Consider the following 22798-nt stretch of genomic DNA (forward strand, 5'->3'; position numbering starts at 1 on the left):
CGGATGCTAAGAATTTTGTGGAACCTGTTGTCCATAAAGCCCGGATGCACGGATTCGAGGAGGGATGGCTGGCTGCCCTCTAGGCAATGAGAGCACCGGGCGATTCCCAGCTGTGGAACCCCGAACAGATCCCGTACCCGGTTCCTGCTCCCCCCGTCTAGAGCCAAGCTGGTGCGGCCGATGAAGAAGATATTCTGAGCATGGCAGAGTTGGTTCGAGTGATTAATACGCATGTAGAAAGCGTTCATCTTGAAGTTACTAGTACCCTCAATGCTCCTGAGAACGTGCCAGCCCAACCACCACTCACCAACCAACCATCCGAGAATGTCCCTGGTCAGCAAACCGATGACGTAGTTCTTGTCCAGTCAACAGATTGTGAAGTTTGACTCTCATTTTCTACCCATCTTTTAATTTCTATTCTTTTTTGGATTGCCTATGGTCATCGGGTTGTGGTGACTGAACAGTGTTTCACCTTTCCCTTTTGTTTATTTTGTCTTTGCTCAATTTACTAGACAATGCTAATGAACATTTGATTCAATCATACGCTATTTAGTTTACTATTTTTGTATGCATAACCAGTCACCTGTTTTCTTTCTTTGTAAAAGTGAAAATTTGATTTGTGCATGTATAGCAACCGCGGTTTACCCATTTTAGAAAGAATTGGCTCCTCAGGATAATGGAGACACCTCGCTCTTCCTGACAGTGGAGACCGGATTGGAACAGGTTTCTGCCCTTAGGCTAGTTCAGAGTCTGTGATTCTACCTGCCCGGGGATTTAGATCTGGCAAGGAACAGGCTCCCATTCTTCAGTGCGTTCACGGCTTTAGGTTTCCGCATGCTTGGTGATAGAGATCGAATCGGGGACAGGCTTCTTGTCCTTAGCCTGTGTTGGGCTTAGGCTTTCACCTGTCCGGTGATAGAGATCGAACCAAGGACAGGCTTTTGTCCTTAGCGTGTGTAGAGCTTAGGCTTTCACCTGTCCGATGATAGAGATCGAACCGGGGACAGGCTTCCGTCCTTAGCGTGCGTAGATTGTGGTTTCCACTTGTTCGGTGATGTGAATCGAACCAAGGATAGGTTTCCATCCTCAAAGGGTTTTAAATAAGGTTTTCACCTGTCTGGTGATAGAGATCAAACCAGGGACAGACTTCTGCCCTTAACGTGCGTAGATTGTGGTTTCCACCTGTCCGGTGATGGGAATCGAACTGGGGACAGATTTCCATCCTCAAAAGGTTTTAAATAAGGTTTCCACCTATCCAGTGATAGAAATCGAACTGGGGACAGGCTTCTGTCCCTAGGATAGAACAAGTTGTCTTAGTCTCCTCATCTTTCTTTGTATTAGTTAACCGGCACTTAATAAATTAACAACAATGGAGTTAAATGCACCTGCATGGATAGATACCACCATATTAACATGTAAAACATATATACACGATTACATTCTATTTGCAACCCAACGTACCACCGGTCAATGATAAAACTTCTTTAAGTTGTGGACATTCCATGGTTGAGGAAGTGGTCTCTCATCCAAATCTTCCAAATAGTATGCCTCTGCACCTGCAATGGCGGTTACTCTATAAGGCCTTTCCCAGGACGAGGCTAATTTTCCAGCATTCACATCTCGCATATTCCCTACTGCTTTCCGTAACACCAGGTCCCCAGCACTGAATTCCCTTGTCCTTACATCACGATTATACCGCTGGGCGAGCTTTTGTTGATACTCGGCAAGCCGTATAGTCGTAGCTTCTCGATGCTCCTCTAGTAAATCTAAACTCTCAACCATCACTCCGATATTCTGTGCAGGGGCAAACTCTACAACTCACGTACTGCATAGGTTTACCTCAGCCGGTATTATAGCTTCTGCCCCGTATGTTAAGGAGAACGAAGTCTCTCTTGTAGATCTCTTGGGGGTTGTTTGGTACGCCCACAAGACATTGGACAGCTCCTCAGCCCACCTACCCTTTACATTATCTAACCTTTTCTTCAATCCATTGACAATTGCCTTGTTAGTAGCTTCAACTTGGTCGTTGCTCTGAGGATAAGCTAGGGTGGAGAACATGTTCTTAATGTTGAGATTACTGCAAAATTCATGAAAGGCTCTACTATCAAATTGCAATCCATTATAAGATATGAGAGAGTTTGGCACCCCAAATCTTGTTACTATATTTTTCCACACAAACTTTTTAACATCCATATCCCAAATATTAGCTAATGCCTCTACCTCCGCCCACTTAGTAAAGTAGTCAACAGCCACCAGAACAAACCTTCAATTGCCCGTGGCTTGGGGAAACGGGCCGATGATGTCCAGCCCCCACTGCGCAAAGGGCCAGGGACTGCTGACCGGATTTTGGTGTCCTACTGGTTGGTGAATTAAGGGGGCGTGTTTTTGGCACCGTTCACATTTTTGTACATACTCAGCAGTGTCCTTCTGCATCCGCAGCCACCAAAACCCCTAGGTCATTGCCCAGTGTGCCAATGAGTGCCCCCCCACGTGACTACCCCATCTTGCAACTTGGCCAAAAGTCCATTAACCCTTTCAGGATGCAGACATAAGAGATATGGCCCCCCAAAAGACCTCTGGTATAACTTGCAATCAGCTGACAACCAATACCGGGCGGCTACTCGACGTATCCTGTTGGCTTCCTTTTCATCATCCGGTACTTGATCCTTGGCTAAAAAATTGATGATCGGGTCTATTCAGCAGGGCCCGGGTGCAGAAACCATTACAACGTCTATCGCGGCGTTAATGCTTGGTTGTGCTATGAGTTCTACTTTGATCATCCGAGGGACTTCCTCCGTCACTGAAGATGCCAATGTAGCCAAAGAGTCTGCATGTCTATTCTGCCCTCGTGCTACTTGGACCACCTTGGCCTGGGAAAACTAGCTCATGACCTGCTTCACTACCCTCAAGTATTCTTTCATTCGAGGGTCTCGAGCCTCAAAATTTCCTTGCACCTGATTGACCACTAGTCGAGAGTCCAAGTAAAACTTAACTTCCTATGCACCCATGCCCAGTACAACTCTCAGTCCAACCAGTAAGGCTTCATACTCAGCTTCGTTGTTAGAGGCCTTGAACCCTAACCTAAAAGAGTGCTCCAGCCTTATCCCTTCTAGGGTGATAATAACGACCTTGGCTCCAGCCCCCATTGCACTAGATGTGCCGTCCATAAATACTTTCCACAGGTGACAATCCACGCAACAAATTACCTCTATTTGGCCTCTATGAGAAAACTCTGCCACAAAACTTGGCCCTTCATAGAACTCCTTGGCCTATACCTTATATCAAATGATCCGAGCTGGGTCCCCCATTTAGCTATCTGACCCGTGAAATCGGATCTTTTCAACAACGACTGTAAAGGATACTCGGTCAGGACATAGACAGTGTGAGCTTGGAAATATTGCGGCAATTTTCTCGTAGCATGCATGAGTGCTAACACGAACTTCTCCAGGGGTAAATATCTTATCTCGGCATCAACCAAGGTTTTACTGATGTAATACACAGGCCGTTGCTCTCCTTGATCCCTTAGTAGCACGACATTTACTGCATGATTAGACACCGAGAGGTACATGAACAAATCCTCCCTGGGTTCTGGGGCCATTAACACGGGTGCCTGCATCAAATACTCCTTTAAATCTCGAAAAGCCTCGTCGCACTCTTCATTCCATTGGATTCCTTTCCACTTCTTCAGGAGTTGGTAGAATGGTCGGCAGCGATCAGCAAACTTGGAGATGAATCAGTTGAGGGCAGCTAGCATCCCGGTCAATACTTGCACTTCTTTCAGATTACTCAGCGGCTTGAGGTGCTTCACAGCTTCAATTTGATCGGGGTTGACCTCAATTCCTCGACTAGTGATCAGATACCCCAAGAATTTACCAGCCCCTACCCCAAAAACACACTTCTCCGCATTAAGGCGCAACTTATGTTGCCGAAGCACCTTAAACACCCCTTGAAGATCCTCCACATGCCGTACCTCTTGCTTACTTTTCACCACCATGTCGTCAATATACACCTCAACTGTACGCCTTATTTTATCCCAGAACATTCTCATCATCATCCGTTGGTATGTGGCCCCGACGTTTTTCAACCCAAAAGGCATTATAGTATAATGATAATTGGCGTTCGGGGAGATGAACGCTATCTTTTCTTGGTCCTCGGCTGCTACGGTAATCTGATGGTATCCCTGAAAGGTGTCCAGAAAGCTCATCCTTGTGTGTCCCTACATGGCATCTACCAATTGATCAATCTTTGGCATAGGAAACAGATCATTTGGGCATGTTCGGTTCAAATCCGTGAAATCTACACAAATTCTCTACTTGCCATTCTTCTTTTTCACCACTACGGTATTTGCTAACCAGTCTGGGAAGAAGATTTCCCTTATTGCCCCAGCCTTCTTCAGCCTATTAACCTCCAGCTTAACTGCCTCCACGTGCTCTTTAGCCGACCTCCTTGGCTTCTGCTTTTTGGGAGGAAACGACGGATCTACATTAAGCCTGTGGACTATGAATTCGAGGTCCACCTTGGGCACTTCATACGGGCTCTATGCGAAGACATCTACATTTTGAATAAGAAACAACAACATTTCTACCCTATCCTCATCTTTCATATTTGCTCCTATTTGGAAATACCTGTCAAGGTCTGGTAATATCTTAACTCTGATTAGTTCCTCGGCACAACTAGCCCCCTGTTCTTCTCGGGGCTCCTATAATTGCTACAAAGAGACTTTCTCAGACTGATCATTCTGTTCGACTCGCACATTCTTCCAATTCGCAGCGGAAACTAGACATTGTCTTGCCACTTGTTGGCTCCCACTCACTACAGCAATGCCTTGCTTGATTGAAAAGTTAACTTTCACATGCAGGGTGGACGGGACAACCCCCATTGCATGGATCCACGACCTTCCCAGAATTGCTGTATAAGGAGAGAACGAGGCAACCACTATAAATGCCACCGTCACCTCTTTCCCTTCCATACTCACAGGAAGGGAAATTTGCCCCTTGGGAATCACCACTTGGCCATCAAACCCGACTAGGGGTGTGTCGTATCTTGAAAGGTCTTCATTCTTCAACCCGAGCCCTTTGAATAGATCTGGATACATTACATCGGCCCCACTTCCCTAGTCCACCATTACCCTTTTTACTATGAAATCGTTTATTCATGCCGTCACCACCAACGCGTCATCGTGCGGCTGGGTTGTACCTTCTAAATCATCGTCGTTGAAAGCAATGGGCTCTCGTGTGAACTTCATCCTTTTCTTGGACGATCGTTTACTTGAGCATTCTTCTACCGGCGCTACAACGAACACCCCTTTCCTTCTAGTCATATAGCACCCCTTAGGGCAGCATGGATGACCTTGATCACTCTAATTGGCCGGTCTCTCAGTTTTAAGAACCTGCCATAAACTCCTTTAAATGCCCTGCTTTCACTAATTGCCCTAGGTGATCTTTCAATACCCGGCACTACTCGGTAGTATGTCCCTTATCTTTATGGTCAATGCAGTACAAGTTCTGGTTTCTCCGAGATGGGTCACCTCCCATCTTGTTCGGCCATCTGAAGTATGGCTCATTCTTAATTCGGTCTACGATTCTGTGCACTGGATCCTTAAACGCCACATTCACCTCCCCCAGTTGCAATTCCGGCCCATGTATCCTTAAATCCCTTCGAGGCCTCAGCTAAAAACCGCTCTGCCGAGGACGATTCACCAACGGGGCCTTACCCTTACTCTGCAGCCGATCATCCTCCAAGGGTTGTACTCTTCAATACGCCTCATTAGTTGCCTCATATCCTTTGGGGGGTTTCTTCGTCAACTACTCTCGTAGTTCGGAGCCTTTGGGCAGCCCCATCCTAAAGGTACTTGCTGCGATCTTCTCGTTGCCCCCACCGATCTCATTATAAAGTTCCCAATACCGATTGGCATAACTGCGAAGGGTTTCCCCAACCCTCATCTTCATAGATAGCAATGCATCTACTGGTTGTGGTACTCGGCTACAAGTTACAAACCGGGCACGGAATTCTTAGATCAACTCGGCAAAACCGTGAATGGAACCCTTTCATAACCCATTAAACCATCTCAAAGCAGAGGGTTCGAGGCTCGAGGGATATACTTTACACATTAGCGCATCATCGTGCTTGTGCAAAGACATCATGTGGATATAATAGCTGACGTGCTCTACCGGGTTCGTCCTCCCATCGTAAGAGTTGAACGGTAGGCGCGTGAATCTGCTCGGCATTGGGGCCCGTTCGAAGTTGTCTGAGAATGGTGACCGAGCAGCTCTGCGTAAGGCGTGGCTCATAGCATCCATGGTAGCATTTCGAGGTCGTCTCTCTTCTGGGGAATCTAAACCCTAGTCTGTATACTCCCATGAACGTGACCGTTCCCGGTGTTGTCAGGAACCAGATTGATTGGACCCCGCCCCATAACAATTTCCCCCACTGTTAGATCTCCCTACTCGGTCATTTCGACCCCTTCTCCGGTGTCCACCCCTCGTTTCCAATTCTTGATCTCTCACCAGCCTGCATAACCGCTCAAGCTCTTCATCTCTCTCTTCAATTTGCCCATGCCCTGAAGCACCCGATATTGTCTGTTGGGTTTGGTATAACCCTTCTCCAAGGCCGGATCGCCCTCCCTCACGTTCACGATCCCTATCTTCACGCCTTTTATGTCTTTGTTCTTGCCAGGAGGATCCCTGAAAAGATCCCACCAAACCACTCTCAGCGTAACTCCCTGAACGTCTTTCAGACATCTTCTCAAGCGTGAGTCTCAGTTGAACCATGGTTTTGTAGGAGATTCCCACAAACGGTGCCAATTATGCGCGCTAAAAGTGAAGTTGATGGGTTGGTTCTTACTTGGGCTCACAATCTATATATAATGTGGGCTTGGAATTTCCTACTTTGGGTAGTTCGTGATACAAAGACCGATAAGGACACTACTCTTTATGAAGTTTACTCCTTTCGCTGCTGCCACACTTCTGTTTCTCTCCCTCTCTTTTCCATTCCTTCTTTCCCCCCCCTCCCAAAAAACCCCCTTCTCTTCCTTTAGCTTCTCATATTTATAGCCTCATAGTTAGTGGTGGGTTATGATTACTCTTGTGGTTAGTGGTATTGGAGGTCCAATGTTATCGTTGCAAAGTGGATGTTTAGTTGGGAGTGGGGTGCAGTGAGAGTGGCATTGGAAATAGCTCCCCACCTTAGGAGGGATGTTCGGCGGCGATACTCCTTAAGGTGGTGTCGGATAACTGGGATATTACGTTTCCGACCAATCATGCTTTCGCCCAAGATGTACTTTGCCAAACAATTCTTAGGCTGTGAACGATGATGTGCACATATGACGATGGCTTGCTCAATGGGTTTTGGGCCGAGCAAAATGGCATGAGGCCTAGTCCCATGGTTTCATCCAGTTCGGGGCCAGGCTTGAGACAAGAAGGTTGGGCCCATGGGTCATGCTGTAAGGCTGGAGTTTTGGGCCAAAGGCCCAAATAGGCCTAGGGAGGCTTGTGCCATACAATTCACATATGTCCTAACACTCTTATTTTTCTTCTCAACCAAACAAAGGAGTTTTTTATCTCTCCACATTTTCATCCGTCCAACCAAACACACACAAAGGAAAACTAAATATTTTCAATCCTCTCAGTTTTCTATCCTTTCATTATTTTCTACCTCCTACTTTTCCATCTCCCCAACCAAACAAACCCTTAGAGAACATGATAGCGAAGATGATTTGGTTCTTTGTTTTTGTTTTTTTGTTTTTTGCTTTTATTCGGTGACTTGCTCTACCGGTAATCTCTCCCTCTCTCTCTCTCTTTTTCCTTTTCTGATTGATGCTCTACTAGTAATTGGTTTTACACTAAACTAAAATATACAGTTTGGATTAAAAGCATTAGAATTGACGATCAAGATTTTAGTGGGTATCGTACCCACTAAAAAAATAAGGGGTACTGTAGAACAACCCAAATATATGTAATGTCTAATTTGTTTGAAGGTTTATTTAAGGCTTAGCTTTTTATTTACTCTTTTTTTTTAATTTTCTTTTCCTTATTTACAAAAGAAAATTCACCCTAACTAATAAACTATGAAAAAACTTACAACAACGACCATCCAGTTATAATAAACATGCTAATTAGCAAAAATGAAATGTTAACCAATGCTTTAAGAGTATTCGTTAATATTTTATTGAGAGAATAATAAAATAATAAATGCTATTGACAGCTTTTTATATTTCTCATGAGAGTGGTATCAAAACCTTTCAATTATGGTTTATTAACAATTATCTTAAGGGCATCCGTTAATATGACCCTTAGCGAAATACCATACTAGCAAGGTATTGGGTATCAAATGATACAACGTCATCTGTATCAAAATCTATTAAGTGTGAGATATGTTAGTAAAAAATAGCTAATCTACTAACAATTAAAAGACTTTTGTTAGTGGGTAGTTATTTTTACCCACATATCTCTTGTTTATTGGATTTTGGTACTTGTATTATTTGATACAAAATACTCTTTCCTTGTTTCATTTGTTTTAATTTAACACGAGAATTGAATCAATTTATCTGCTTCGATTTTTCGAACTATATATATATATAGAGAGAGAGAGAGAGAGAGAGAGAGAGAGAGAGAGAGAGAGAGAGAAACCAACCTCTCTGCAAGGAGTGTGATGCTATGAGGGTGGGATGAGGCAACAATAGGAGGAGAGGACATGGGGGAAGAGAAATTGGTTTGGAGCCTCTCTCCTGTTTTGGGTGATTCTTGCTACAATTAATGCTATAAGAGAAAGAAAAAAATGTATCTAAGTAAACTTATTAATAGGAAGGGTAATTTAGTGTGAGTTTATGATGCACTTATAAGCTAGCTTATTTATTTTCTTACTATTTGCGGGTTCAATATAGGTCTATTTACAATACTTTACCAATTGGTTGAATAAAAGATTTGAGAATAAGTTAAAATTTTATATAAATAAACTAAATAAATTGTTCTTAAACAAATAAACTTGCTTATTTTTAAAACCTTATGCTATGTTTGGATGTTGGGAGAAGAAGAGGGAGTAGAATAGAGGAAGGGGGAGTAATTAAATTACCTTATTTGAATGTTTTTTAAGGAATGAGAAGGAGGGCTTTGAAGGTGTTTGAACTACTTCTAACCCCTTATATTTTAAGGGTCATGCTAATGAATGCCCTTAGGGCATTGGTTAACAATCCAATTTAGGAAAGTTTTAATACCACTTTTATGGAAAATGAAAAAAGCTGTCAAAATATTAATTGTTTTATTTCATTTTCCCATAAAAACTTTCTTTAAATAGATTATTAACGAATGCCCTTAGGGCATTCGTTAGCATTTCCCTATTTTTAATTCCCAAAAATTGGAGAGATTTAGAGGGAGAGAAAAGTATAAAAATGCTTGACCAAATAAATTACCAAATTTGCTATTACTATATTAATAAAATTATAAATGAAAAGATTAATTATTCCCTTCCCCCTTACTTAATTTTAAAAACATTTAAAACAAGGTGGAGGATAATCATTCTCCACTACTATCTTTTCCACTACTCTCCTTCTCTCTACTCTTCTCTCAAAACTTCCAAACATAGCATTAGTAACGCTCTGTTTGTTTTGCTGAAAAATTTTCTGTAAAGATAGTTTTCCACATTTTTCAGTATTTGGTAGCACAAAAAAAACTGGTCAACGGAAAACTATCTTTAGTCAATGGAAAATCCTAATAAAAATAAGGCTTGTTTTTTATAGCTTGTTTTCCAAAAAAAAAATTTGGAAAACAATCTCTATCTTACAGTATGCTCTCTCACTCTCACTCTTTCTCTTTTCCCTTTTCTTTTTCTTTCCTCACACCCTCACTATCATTCACTCTGGTCTCTCCTCTTCCATAGATCTCTCTCCCTCACTCTCTCTCCATATTTCTCTTCTCCTTTATAACACAGTTCTTTGAGTAGATTTTTTTTCCCTCATTGCTCAATAATTATTTCATTCCTCTCTACCAACTTGCAAAAGAGAACATATTTGCAGCGGTAATTATTCATTCCTCTCTACCAAAATCTCAATTCTTTACTTTGAATTTCAAACTTGATTTTATTTTTTTCTCTAAGAAACTTTTGGTTTGATCCATGTATAAGTTTTTTTTTGCACATAAAAGTGCTAAAAAAATATATAAAAAATAAAAAAGAAGAAAGAATGAATGAATGAAGTAAAAGACGAAAATTTTAAACATAGTGCCTATATGGCTCTAAATTACTTTTACATAGCATAATCTTTTTTGTTGATAGATACATTATGCAAATATTATGTAGTGATGATATATTATGTAGATACATTATATAAATACATAATTTTGAGTAATATTAAAGACTTCTGATTGACCATAGTAGACAATTAGTGTACTAGCAAAAAGAGTAGACAATGAAAAGTTATTGTTATTTTGTACTTATTAAAAATGTATTCTCCTGTCAATTTTATGTATATAGACAAATGGTTAATATATATAAATGTGTGTGTGTGGACGTTCCTGTCCATATATATAAGTTAAATGAGTGGTAGAGATCATGAAAATTTGACAACTAATTTTTATTGTATCTATTGTCAAAATTTTAGTATGAAAACCAAATTCATCCTTAGTTTTTTTTTTAATATTGATTATATTAATTAGTTTACATAATACGCATGTTTTAAATTACGCAAGAAATATAAAAAATAAAAATAAAAATTTGCATACCAAATACCAGAAAACATTCTCAAGCTCATTTTCAAGGTCGTTGCCAAACACTGAAAAATGATATAGTTTTCTAAAAAATACTCTTTAGAAAATGAACCATTTTCCAGAAAATGTTGATGCTGAAACAAACAGAGCGTAAATCAATAAAAATAAGATTATGTAAAACAAGTGTTAATTTGGTTTAACTTTTTAATTTATTTGTTTCTGAACAATTTTTCAAACCTCCGAGATCCAACTATACCGTTTGTGTTTTATCCAATACATTCTAGGGGAATTCATACCAGTTTAATGTTATTGTTTTATCCAATACATTCTAGGTCATACCAATTTAATGGCCGGTATGAGACATTCTAGGTCATACCAATTTAAGGTATTTACAACTTTTCTTGAGAGTAATCCACACGAAGCATAGCTGATCAGCCTGATCTAAAGGAGGGCGAGGGAAAGCAGACCTGCAGAAATCACACCTACAATCTGGCAAGCTTTCATATTATCGACTAAAGTACTAAAGTACTCAACATATCAAGTCATTTTATTATGTTCTGGGCACAAGTTCCAAAAATTTGGTCTCCAGTGCAAGATCTGAATATAGTTAAAGCAGCACTATAAATGCCTAACCACCATCATCTTTCTCAAAAAAATAATAATAATAATAATAATAAAAAATAAAAATAAAACGCCACCATCATCCAGCATTATTGACATAAAAGGTTTTTACAGTAACTTTACAACCATCTTACATGTACAAGTGTATGAACGGTGATAAATCGCAGCCAGTTGCATAGAACTTACATATTCTGCACAGAAATTTATGAAATCATCAATCAGGGTTAATACTCAAGTAAGCAGATCCTGACCCATCCTCATTGGCGGGCAATTAGACACAATTAGCTCATTATTAGCAACAAAATGAAAAGGCTTGGCGTAAAATATGATTTCAGGGAAATGATGAACTAATGGCCAAGAAAACAGCTCATTATCAAGCAATGCAAGACATTTCCTAGCAATTCTGCCCACAAAATGGGGGGTGGTTTGCAGGGCTGCATCTTTGATTTGTTTGGAAGATTCACTAGTCAGAGCCAGCCTTCAGCTTCAGTGTTTTTTGTTTGACAAAGAAAGCTGATAGTACGCTTTTGCTTCGAACAGGGACTCGTACAATCTCACGTCGATTTTGGTTTTCAAATGACCTGTATGCTGTTAAAGCTTTGGAACTATCAGTTGCATCCTACAAAAGAGAACCTGTGTCAGCTTTCTAATTTCACCCATCAATCAAATCAGGGAAGGGGTAGTGAAGAACAAGCAACAGTATGCAAAGCAATGACAAAAGAAAAATCCTTGACAGTATAGATGTACAAACAAGAGGCCCAGTTATAACATCTCTCAATCAAATTTATAGTTTAAGCCAAATGCATCCATTCTAGATAATACACAGAAACAGCATTGGAAAATATGAATCTTCTACTTTTCCATCAGATTCGGATATATTCTTTTTGGGAAAAGAAAATCATAAATACAAATCAGTAAAAGAATTACATCATACAATGGTTTCCTAAAACCATTTCATAAAAAGAAACACTTAGCTAAAGAACTTTGGTGAAATCTATCAATTCTTATCAGCTCATAATTTTTTTCACACCGTATACAGCCCATTGATACATAATCACTAGTCTACAGAAACAAAATTTTGCTCTCACATACACTGAGGGTAAGTTGCTTGATGTGCATGATCTCTTGTGCTAAGTCTGCACAATGTCCATTTCAAGAGTCTAATTAATCACAAGCTGAAATCGAACAAACTTGTAAGAAAGCATCCTGTTCCCATCTGTATGGCAAAAGGAATAGATTCTCCACACTGTTGACAAATATTGTTTACTACACTATTTTTTTCCCGTCTTTCGATAAGTGTTTCACAGTTCTGTGCGAGGCAGTCTGATGCAAACCAAAAATTCCAGACTCTGAACTCAGTGCTTTCTAGTCTAAAGCAAAATATTTAAACATATTTTGCCTGTTTCTTCTAAATGATTCGATATTTTTGTACCGACCATCTATTGATGTTGATGAAGTTTCTTGCTAAGCCATCAAATTCAGTCAAAGATATTTAACACCACAGCCATTTCACATACTACTAATAATACATTGCAATACAGATTATCGTGCAAACCTACACACAACACCACCTGCCCTAGCACTATACTCATACAATAGAAATAGTTCTGCTACAGAACTGGGATAGAAACTAACCATAACCTCAACACCCATTCACCCAGACAACTTATTAACTTAGCTACTCATGAAAATCCCATCTGGTCTGCCCTGGTAATATCCTAAGATAGTACAAATAAAGCTTACTGCATCAAAGCCAGGAAAGAAACCAACCATACCCATGCCTACCAACCCAGACTACTGAAAACCCATAAATCCTGAGCAAATCCATTCAGTAAACAATCTGCCCCAGCACTAAGCCCATAAATGATAGAAAAGTTTTGCTATAGAGCCAGCATATAAACCATAACCATGCTTAGCAACCCAGACCACTTATCAGCTTGTAATAAGTATCCAATAGAAAAAAGCTGAAAATGCTCCTAGAATGTGCAGCAGGGTGCATATCAAATCTTTTTCTTATTCTCCCATTTAGACTTTACCTGACATCTTTGCTTGAGACTCATGTGCAATGATCACGCCATGCCAATAATAATCGGTGAGGCTTATGCCTAATTAATGACAACTATACATACGACGAACTTACACCTAATCCAAATCACATTGATTAATGGGAAAGAGAAAGGTGGTAAGATAGATAGCAGGTTATCGCACTATCAAATACTAATACATATCAAAGTTTTTAGAATGATTTTGAGAAAGATTTTTTTTTTGATAAGTAAGAAGAGAATATTATTAATAAAAGAAAAGCAAGAAAAATACAAGGAGTTCACGGTAGTAAACTAAGGAAAAAAAGAAACAGAAAGACAGAAGTAGAAAGACAGAAGCAGCCCCTAATCTATTCTAATAGACGAAAGAAAATCCATAAAGGTAGAACAATCCGAGAAACCCCAACAACGAGACCAATCAAAGAGGGGTCCGTTGGCAAAGCTCTAATAACTGAACCATAGTTTTCCCCTCATCCTCAAAAGACCACCGATTCTGCTCGGTCCAAATGGTCCACAATAAACAGCCTAGAACCAAATTCCAAATATCAGAACTATGCTTCCCAAGCCAATTATACCAACAAAATAATAAGTCCGCCACTGAACTTGGCATGACCCAATTGATCCCAAACAGCCGAAGCATATACATCCACAAAGAATGAGCTATCGGACAAAAAAGTAACAGGTGATCCACAAATTCCGCATTACAGCAGCACATACAACAGTGATTCGTCAAAGGGCGACCACGAAGCATAAGGTTATCCAAGGTAAGAATCTGACCATGAGCTGATGTCCACGTGAAAAAAGTCACCCCTTTAGGAACCTTAGCTTTCCAAATGCCCTTCCAAGGGAAAGTGGAAGGAGCAGCATTTTGAATCTTATGATAAAAAGACCGAATATCGAATTTCTCACTTCCATTAAGATCCCAACAAAGCCTGTCACACTCTCCACCCCTAAGGATGCGGGTTTGGATGAAATGAAGAAGGGAGTAAGAAGCTGCTAACTCCCAATCATTGAATTCCCTATAAAACCTTAAACTCCACACTCCGTCATTATCACCCACTGGAGGGCTTAACACTTCAGAAATACAAGCCTCCTTATTGGCTGAGCACAAAAATAACTGAGGATAAAGAATTTTAAGAGGAACATCCCCAGTCCACTTATATTGCCAAAAAAGAATACGAGAATCATCCCCCACCACAAAAGAGAAATGCTTAGTGAAAGTATCCCACCCTTCACTAATACTCCGCCATAACCCACAACCTTGAGAAAGATATTATTAATATTACTAAATGATCAATGACCGACAAGTCTTACTAGACTAGATTAATTACAAACAATCAACACACCTTAAGAAACTCGAGCAAATAACAAGCAAACCAAAAAATTCCAATCACTCAATTTTGATTATCAAGCATGCACTTAAAAGAATGCTGGGCAGGTCTGTGTTCTTGTTGATTTTGACATTACCCTTCGTGTGGCACTCAATGTTTGCATAACTGCACTAGAACCAGGACCTCCGCTTGGTAACTGAAGATGAGCTGCTGAGGATTTTGTCTTGATAGTCTCTTCATTATCTAAAAACATATGAGCATGAAAGCATAAGTATTATCATTTGTATATCCATCTACAGCCCAACAGAAACTGCACTAGATATGACAAGGCATGACTCTAATTCCACTTACCTACAAGATGGAAAACTCCAGAAGAATTTCCAGAAATCTTTAGGTCTTCAGTGCTGTACAAAGAGAAAAATGTCAAAACCCCAAAAGTTAAAGAAGGGGGAGAAAAAGGAAAGGAAAAGAAAAAAGAAAAAAGAAAAAAGGAGAGTTATATTCTTACCATGAAAGGAAGAAGAATAAAAAGGAGAGTTTTTATACCCTCTTAAGAATATCAGGAAGCACTGATACTAATACGGACCACGGGTATGATATATGGATACAAAAAAAATGACAAATCTTGAAAACTAGAATATGAAAAATTAGTTTATTAAAAAAATATTTTAAGTCTACTTTATTTAACTCCAATTATGTTGTGCTTAGTATCATATATATATATATATATATATATATATATATATATATATATATATATTTTGTTCACCTTCTCTTCCAAAGTGTGATTGCTTAAGGACCAATGTGACTGCTTAGAGTTTATCTTTCTTAGTTTTTCGTTCAATTTACTATTTGAACATTAAATAACCATCAAATTCCCTTAAGATTCAATCTTTCATTCACCTTATCCTACCTTAAACCCTTCAACATCATACTCTATTCCACAATCCTACCTAAACCATGACACAAAATTTCTAGCCATAAATTTTCATCCCTGGCTAAGAAACAAACACAAATGTATCACCTCTTGCCACATATTTCCTGGCCAAGGGCTAATTGCATTTATAAAGCCTCCGCTTCATGAAGTCTCATCCCCTATGTACATTAGTTACCACCATTAGAAAGAGAGGGAGAGATTATCGTGATGTTGATTGTGTGGCTACCAGAGAGAGAGAGAGAGGTTCAATCAGCGTCACAGTGATGCACCAGCGGCTGAGATGTGGGGTTGGGCAGTACTTAGGTTTTGTGAAATTTTTTAAATAAAGCCATTGGTCATACCCCTTCTAGTGTCCCGATTGTATCCCTCTCTTGTATCCAAAATTCAAAATATTTATTAATTTCCAGACATGTTTCTGACCTTCTCTGAGCCATACCCATGTCCAATGTGTCAGACACTTATACTCTAGGGATTTTGGATTATCAGTGCTTCTAAGATTAAGAGCAAGAGGTAAAGAAATGGAAAAGGAGATACTGTGTCTGCTATAACTTTATACAAAAACTCTTTTATGTTACCTGCTCAAAGATTGCGGGGTCCCCTTCAAGGTAGACTTCGTTTCTGAGGCTAAATGCCAGGAAAGAGTTTTTGCTGCAGAAGTACCTACTTAAAACACAATATGATAAGTAATTCAGAATTCACTAAATGCCAAATAATAAGTTATGTCAAAACCAACACAGGAAGCTCCAAAACAAGATGGCCCTACTGAAAAACTATGGAGTACATGCCTGAAGGGTAAAGATGAGCTCTAGCCTGAAAATGATTTTGCCTAGCATCAGTCTGAATGTGCGGACTGAAATGTACCTTCTTATTGACAGAATCTAGCATGGAGGTAAAGGCCCAAAATTAGGAAAAAGATAAGTTAGAAAACTCATCACACTAATTACAATTTCTAGAAGAAGCTAATCATAGTTTGTTACTTGGTAAAATGTAGTGCTTATGATGTCTCGGGATGAATGCCAACAACTGCTGCTGTCTGATTCCTTCTTTCTCCATGTATGTTTGACATGTTAGAAGTTTCTGATATTAGGAAATCATGTTGGTTCAGCTCTGACCATTCAATATTCTCTCAATAATAGTGTTCCAGTCAGACTAATGCAAGGAATTTACCTGATTTAGGCAAGACACATTCAGCTCCATGGTTGAGACTTCTAATGTTTGCTGCTCAAGTAGGTCTGTTAACTTGTAAGCGACGGTGCCAAGGTGATCAACAGCATTGACCAGGGCTCGAACGGCATAATCTTTCAGGTTATCCAGTACCCTAATGCACAATTATCAAAATGATTTGTTTGTCTCAGCAAAGAAAGGATGAACATGATCCAAACTCCATCTAACAGTTATGACAAGTTCTTGTTCATGTTTTTGTAATTGGCTCAAAATTTAAAATAAACACTTGAAGAAAGCACACTCTTACATTACAACATACACCATCAAACACAAATAGTCAAAACTATCAAAATGATTTGTTTGTCTCAGCAAATAAAGGATGCACATGATCCAAACTCCATCTAACAGTTATGACAAATTCTTGTTCATTTTTTTGTAATTAGGTCAAAACTTAAAATAAGCACTTGAAAAAGCACACCCTTACAACATATACAATCAAACACAAATAGTCAAAACTAGTAAAAACTTGCAACCTCAATATATTAATATATTACTAATTTATTAACATGTTTATTAATTTATTAATTAGCATGGTATATGTAAAAACATATACCATCAAACACAAATAGTCTCACTCTTTGATGTATGTAAAAACTTTCGCCAAATGCATATTTTGAAAAGCCTTGAGTAGACATTATACACAATATAAGTTTTTATTAGATTCTGCACAGTGCTTATTTGACTTCCTGACTGCTTTATAGAATAATATCATAGAATCCAGTCATATTCTCCAACTAGGAATGTAGTCCAGGAATAATACTGGGTCTTTATCGTGCAAATCTTTATGATCAAATGGTCATTGGTTTCTCTCATAAAACAATAGCAGTGTGGAAATGATATAAGCTCCCACAATAACTCAGTAATGAAATAAAATTTTACAATAAGTTCATTAAGTAAGTATGGCAATGAAATGGTAGTCTTACATTTGTTTCTGCTCACTGTGAAGATAGGACTTCTCACAATATTCTGCAGCAGAATATAGTTGAGGTCTTAAGTTCTTAAGTTCCTGAAATAACAGCACATGAAACAAATTAGAATCAAAGCAACAACTTGCTTCAAACAACACAACCACATTGGCAGAAGAGAAATTATGATAACTTATTAGAATACTAACATAAGCAAAAAAAAAAAAAAAACTTTTTAGCAATAGTCAAAGAAATCACTAAAAAATATTAATTGGATGAAAGTTTTTTGACAAAATAACATTAACATTATATTGCCCTTTGTAATATAAATAGGTAGGGCTAAACACATAGCATATTAAAAAGAGTATATATATATCATGAGTTGAATTGTAAAGACTATGAGTTTCCTCAGGACTCACTATAGAGAGATTGAAAAATGCTTGGCATTGGTAAATTTAATTCGGGGAAATTATGCCACATAGAAATATCAAAATGTAATAACAAATCTGTTGGGTAGATAACACCTTTGAGAGACTCCTTGATTAGTTAATATACCATATAGAGACACCACTTAATCCAAAAGGCTTAAGCCTTATGGGCATGACCATATGAGCTCAACTACGTTATATTAACCACATTAATATCCAATATAGGACTTCACTACTTAACCAACCACACAACTCATGTGAATACCACAACGAATCTCCCCCCCTTTACATGCGAGTTTTCTACAAAATCTCTTGTGGCGCTTCGGCTAGTCTCCCCCTTGAACGGAAGCCTTTTTCTTGACAATCCAATTGTCATGCACCAACAACAACAATAGTGTGCCCTTTACTCAATCATGCTTCAGGTGAACATGGGAGTCTTCCTTACACAACTATGGGAGTCACCAACATGCATGTAGTAGAATCTTTCTTCAACCAAATGGATGAGAAAAAAAGGGAATCTTCCTTGTTCTACCTGGCGGGATCCACTAACAAACACTTGCCTTCGACACACACCTAGTAGAACCTTTACTCAACCATGGGTGAGAGCATGGGAGTCTTACTCATTCTACCTAGTGGGACCCGCTAACTATTCCTCCAACCATTAGCTCTAATATCACTTGTTGGGGGAGAGAAACATTTTAGGGAGACTCCTTCAGTAGTTAATATAACAAATAGAGACACCACTTGACCCAAAAGGCTTAAAGTATTACGGGTATGAGCTCAACTATGTTACATCAACCACTCATTCTTCTCATTGATATCGAATGGGGGATTTCACTACTTAACCAACCACACTACTCACACGTGAATATTGCAACAAATCTAACAACCTTTCTTGGACAAAAAGGAACTACTAAAAGAGTAATACCAAACAAGTCCTTGTGAAACCAATGCGCAAGATCAAGGGATCACCTTTTGAAAACCATAGTGTAATTGACGCAAGACAACCAGAGCAAAATTGAAACAACAATAAAATAAAAGGATATGACCTAGGAGTCAGCACCTAGGCCTTGCTTGGAATAAGCACCAAGCGGGAAAACCACTAGGAGTCAGCACCTAGGGTGGATCTGGAGTCAGCACTAGACTAAAAGAGACCAAATGGCCATTTTTTTCATTCATCAAGATATCAACTATCTCCTCAAAAAGTACAATAGGTTGCTTATAAAGGATTGCTAAACCCTAGTTCTAATTGGCTAGGAAACCCTAATTGTCTTATTACAAAAATAACCTTACTTCCAAATTAAAATACTAATAGCCTAATAAACTACTAGGACCTAAAACATAAAAATACAATTGACTTGCAAACATAAATTATACTAAATAATAATCTTCTTGAATCTCCCGCATCAGTAATCTCTCCTTTCTATGTACTTTTTCTAGAAAATTATTATTTGCATGTAATTTTCCAAGTACATTCAAAACTTTCGGAAAAAAAATCTTCTAAGATCCTTGAAAGGACTATTTCATACGTTAATACATAAATAGGCCTTATCTAGTGAAATATTTAAATAACATCAAGAGGTTGAAGGTTCAAATTATAACATAATACTACAATGCAAGAAAAATTCATCCAAATCCATGGAGCAAATTTATCGGATTTGGGTTTATTAGTCTTGCAATTCCAGTTCACTCACCCTCATCTCTTCTTGAGTTTGTGCGCTATCTCTGGCTCTTCATGGATGCATTCTTCACTAATGACACTCATCTATCTTAACCATGATAATATTATGGATAATATAGCAGCTACGCACCAAAAAGCATGCCTAATTTCAAAGTTTCTTTCAAAAGATCACAAGAAGTTCACAACACTCTAGAAGCAGTTTTTTCTTCACTTGTTTCACATAGTGCAACAATCAGTAATTTCCTTTTCAAAATTCCCCTTCTCCATGACTTATTACCAACCAATGAAAATGGCCACCTTGGGAAATTATACCCCTTAATATCCAATATTGCACATCTGCCTCCAAAGTCTTACCAAAATTGCTTACAATATATTTAAATCTACTCCCAGTGGACCCAGTCTACAACTTATCCTAAAAGCTTTGACTTTAAAGCAGCGCCCCATATTTAAAACTGTGATATGCAGGTGTCATACACCTTTATACCATTTTCTCTTCAATAACAAACCTATGCTCTTCATTTCCCTTGTTGAATTTAGACAATATTTTTGCAAAAACTAGCATTACAGGGCTAATCATCCATCCCATATATGCAAGGAAAACTTTGTACCTCATGCTAAGTGCCAAAATAGCCATTCAATCTTCTTAATTTCCACCAATATTAATACAACACGCTCGTTATTTTAATCCATAACGAAACAAATCAAACTTAGCAATGAAATATCACAGCAGCAACTCACACTAAGCATTCCCCAACTATCTACCTATCAAAAAAACTCACACCAAGCATTGACTGTACAACACACACATACACAAACAAGGCACAAAGTGGGATCAAGAACCCTCTAAAAAGTAAAGGAACATCTTCAATTGCTTTAAAAATGAAGAACGTGCGTCCATTTCAAAACTTAGGTATGGTACCTTAGGTTGTTTTTTTGTTTTGTTTATGACAAGAAAGAAAACACAATTTTTGTTTCATTGGACTATACAGTAATGTGTTTGAATTAAGGTATTGTTCCTAAGTTTTACCCAACCTTCACATGAAAACAAAATCTAGACCGTGAAATGGACCCTCCCAATCTAACACTAAGAAAACAAAACAACAACTGTTAACTATATGACTCTCAGTTGAGTTGAGTTATTTTCCACATTATTAACCCCTTTTTTTTTCCTTATTAGCCAAACATACAGTAAAAAAGCCCTCTATGTATGTATGTATGTATGTATGTAAATAAATAAATTACACAAAAAAATCTAACCATAAAAAATGCCAAACACAATAAAATTGATCAAATTGACAACAAAAACTCAGATCTGACTCTGAGAGAGAGAGAGAGAGAGAGAGAGAAGAACCTGCAAAGCTTTGACGAAGTTTTTGCTGCGCTCCATGGAGACCTCGTCGAAGGTCATGGCTGGATTGACCGCCCTCGATTGCTCCACTTCCATAACTGTTTCAGTACTAATTTCTAACCCTATTATCAATTCCAGACTCAATTACATTATATATATAAGCAAGAATAAAATAAAGATTAGATTTGGGATTAGGTGGTGGTGGGAGTGGGAGAGCTAATCGTACTAGTAATAATAAAGGAAGTGGTTTTATTAATGTAACTTTTAGAAGAACTCAGAGAGAGAGAGAGAGAGCGTGCGAGCGTGATTGAGGTAGAAGCAAACTTAGGCAAATGCGGTTTAAAGGAGTTAATTGCACGCGAAAATGAAGTGACAGTCTCTGTGTGTGTATTTATTATTGTGCGTTGCGTGGTGGGTAGGTAGTAGAGATGGTAGGTGCTTCCACTTCAGACGGTGCGGTGGGTTCTCATTTCTCAAACCAACGGCAGCTATCGTCGCTCTCCGAGTTTGTAATGTCTTTAAAAGACCAAATTGCCCTTATTGTATATGAGGTCGGAGATTCCGGTGGGATTTTCTTTTTTAGGGTCTGATTGAAATTCACTTATCTTGCTGAAATTGAAAATTTTTTAACTAAATGTACTGTAGTAAAAGTTAGTTGAAATAGTACAGTAACACTTATGAATAGTACCAAAAAGTGTATTAGGCCCTATGAATAGTACCAAAAATAAGCTGAATAGTAAAATAAGTAAACCAAACACACACTTAGTCAGCTAAATGGTAAATTTAAAGCATCAAACCATTAAAAGAGTGCATTGTTCAGAGGGCTAAATGAAAAAACTTTTAACGCAAATTACAACTTACTCACCTGTTCTTTGGTTGAAATTTAATTTGCCTACCTCTGGTTTGAAATTTGACATTTTATCCACTTGAGGTTTGCTCAGTTAGATTTTTATAACTCACCTCTATTAAATACATGGCTAAATATGTGATTTTACTCCACTTTTATGCCTCTATTATCCAAAAATACAAAAAAAAAAAAAAAAAACATAATAACACAGGATAAAAAAGGATTCGGCAAAGTAGGTATATCATAGAATTTCAAACCACATGTAGGCAGCTTAAATTTCAGTCAAAACTCAGGTAAGTAAAGTGTCAAATTTCAAACCACAAGTAGGCAACTTAAATTTCGGCCAAATCACAGGTGGGTAAATTGTAATTTTCCCAAACTTTTACAATCTTGCTACTTTATATCTAAGAGCATTAGCGTCCGGTTTCTAAAAAATATTTCATTTTACTATCTCAAAAGCTACCTTATCAATTATATCATACCATTTTACAACACACCCAACATTCCAAACTCTTTTTTGTACCACTTTATTTAAATATTCTTTTTTTATTATTAGGTAAACTACATATTTAGTCTCTAACTTTTACATCGTATTTCAATTTAGTCTCTAACCTTTCAATTCTGTCAATTTGGTCCATAACTTTTCAATGACGTGTCAATTTAGTCCATGTTGTTATATCTTAGATGAAAATTGCTGACATAACAAACGGTCAAAATAAAATTTAAGTTTATTATCA

General features: G+C 38.3%; 3 protein-coding genes across 3 annotated transcripts; all 3 read right to left on the bottom strand.

The window, feature by feature from the left end:
- Positions 1-1467: 1467 nt before the first annotated feature.
- On the bottom strand, positions 1468-3598 carry LOC142616344 (uncharacterized). Its single transcript, XM_075789216.1, has 3 exons — positions 3276-3598; positions 1840-2077; positions 1468-1794 (listed from the first exon to the last, which is right to left on the bottom strand). Exons 1-3 carry the CDS (start codon positions 3596-3598, stop codon positions 1468-1470), a joined length of 888 nt encoding a protein of 295 aa, XP_075645331.1.
- A 711-nt stretch (positions 3599-4309) lies between these two features.
- Positions 4310-5095, bottom strand: LOC142616345 (uncharacterized). The gene is made up of 2 exons (XM_075789218.1): positions 4721-5095; positions 4310-4537 (listed from the first exon to the last, which is right to left on the bottom strand). The coding sequence occupies exons 1-2, from the start codon at positions 5093-5095 to the stop codon at positions 4310-4312; spliced, it is 603 nt and encodes a 200-aa protein (XP_075645333.1).
- A 6285-nt stretch (positions 5096-11380) lies between these two features.
- LOC142617311 (protein ABIL1) lies at positions 11381-21697 on the bottom strand. The gene is made up of 9 exons (XM_075790098.1): positions 21218-21697; positions 17776-17858; positions 16796-16946; positions 16606-16705; positions 16414-16506; positions 16204-16288; positions 15043-15095; positions 14828-14934; positions 11381-11937 (listed from the first exon to the last, which is right to left on the bottom strand). Exons 1-9 carry the CDS (start codon positions 21308-21310, stop codon positions 11782-11784), a joined length of 921 nt encoding a protein of 306 aa, XP_075646213.1. The 5' UTR covers positions 21311-21697; the 3' UTR covers positions 11381-11781.
- Between the last annotated feature and the right edge of the window lie 1101 nt (positions 21698-22798).

This window comes from Castanea sativa, chromosome 11 (genome assembly GCF_040712315.1).
Source record: "Castanea sativa cultivar Marrone di Chiusa Pesio chromosome 11, ASM4071231v1".
In the NCBI taxonomy this organism is placed as follows: Eukaryota; Viridiplantae; Streptophyta; class Magnoliopsida; order Fagales; family Fagaceae; genus Castanea; species Castanea sativa.

Bases quoted from the DNA above. Each gene is read 5' to 3' on its own strand.
- LOC142616344 (XM_075789216.1), bottom strand. From the start codon at position 3,598: ATGGCCCCAGAACCCAGGGAGGATTTGTTCATGTACCTCTCGGTGTCT. The intron at 2,078-3,275 runs GTATAGGCCAAG...TGAATTTTGCAG, and splicing joins CTCGGATCATTTGATATAAG to TAATCTCAACATTAAGAACA. The intron at 1,795-1,839 runs GTAAACCTATGC...GCCCCTGCACAG, and splicing joins AAGCTATAATACCGGCTGAG to AATATCGGAGTGATGGTTGA.
- LOC142616345 (XM_075789218.1), bottom strand. From the start codon at position 5,095: ATGTATCCAGATCTATTCAAAGGGCTCGGGTTGAAGAATGAAGACCTT. The intron at 4,538-4,720 runs GTCTCTTTGTAG...GTCTTCGCATAG, and splicing joins AGAATGATCAGTCTGAGAAA to AGCCCGTATGAAGTGCCCAA.
- LOC142617311 (XM_075790098.1), bottom strand. From the start codon at position 21,310: ATGGAAGTGGAGCAATCGAGGGCGGTCAATCCAGCCATGACCTTCGAC. The intron at 16,507-16,605 runs GTAACAAACTAT...CCTCCATGCTAG, and splicing joins TAAGCACTACATTTTACCAA to ATTCTGTCAATAAGAAGGTA. The intron at 15,096-16,203 runs GTAACATAAAAG...CTCTTTGTACAG, and splicing joins ACCCCGCAATCTTTGAGCAG to CACTGAAGACCTAAAGATTT.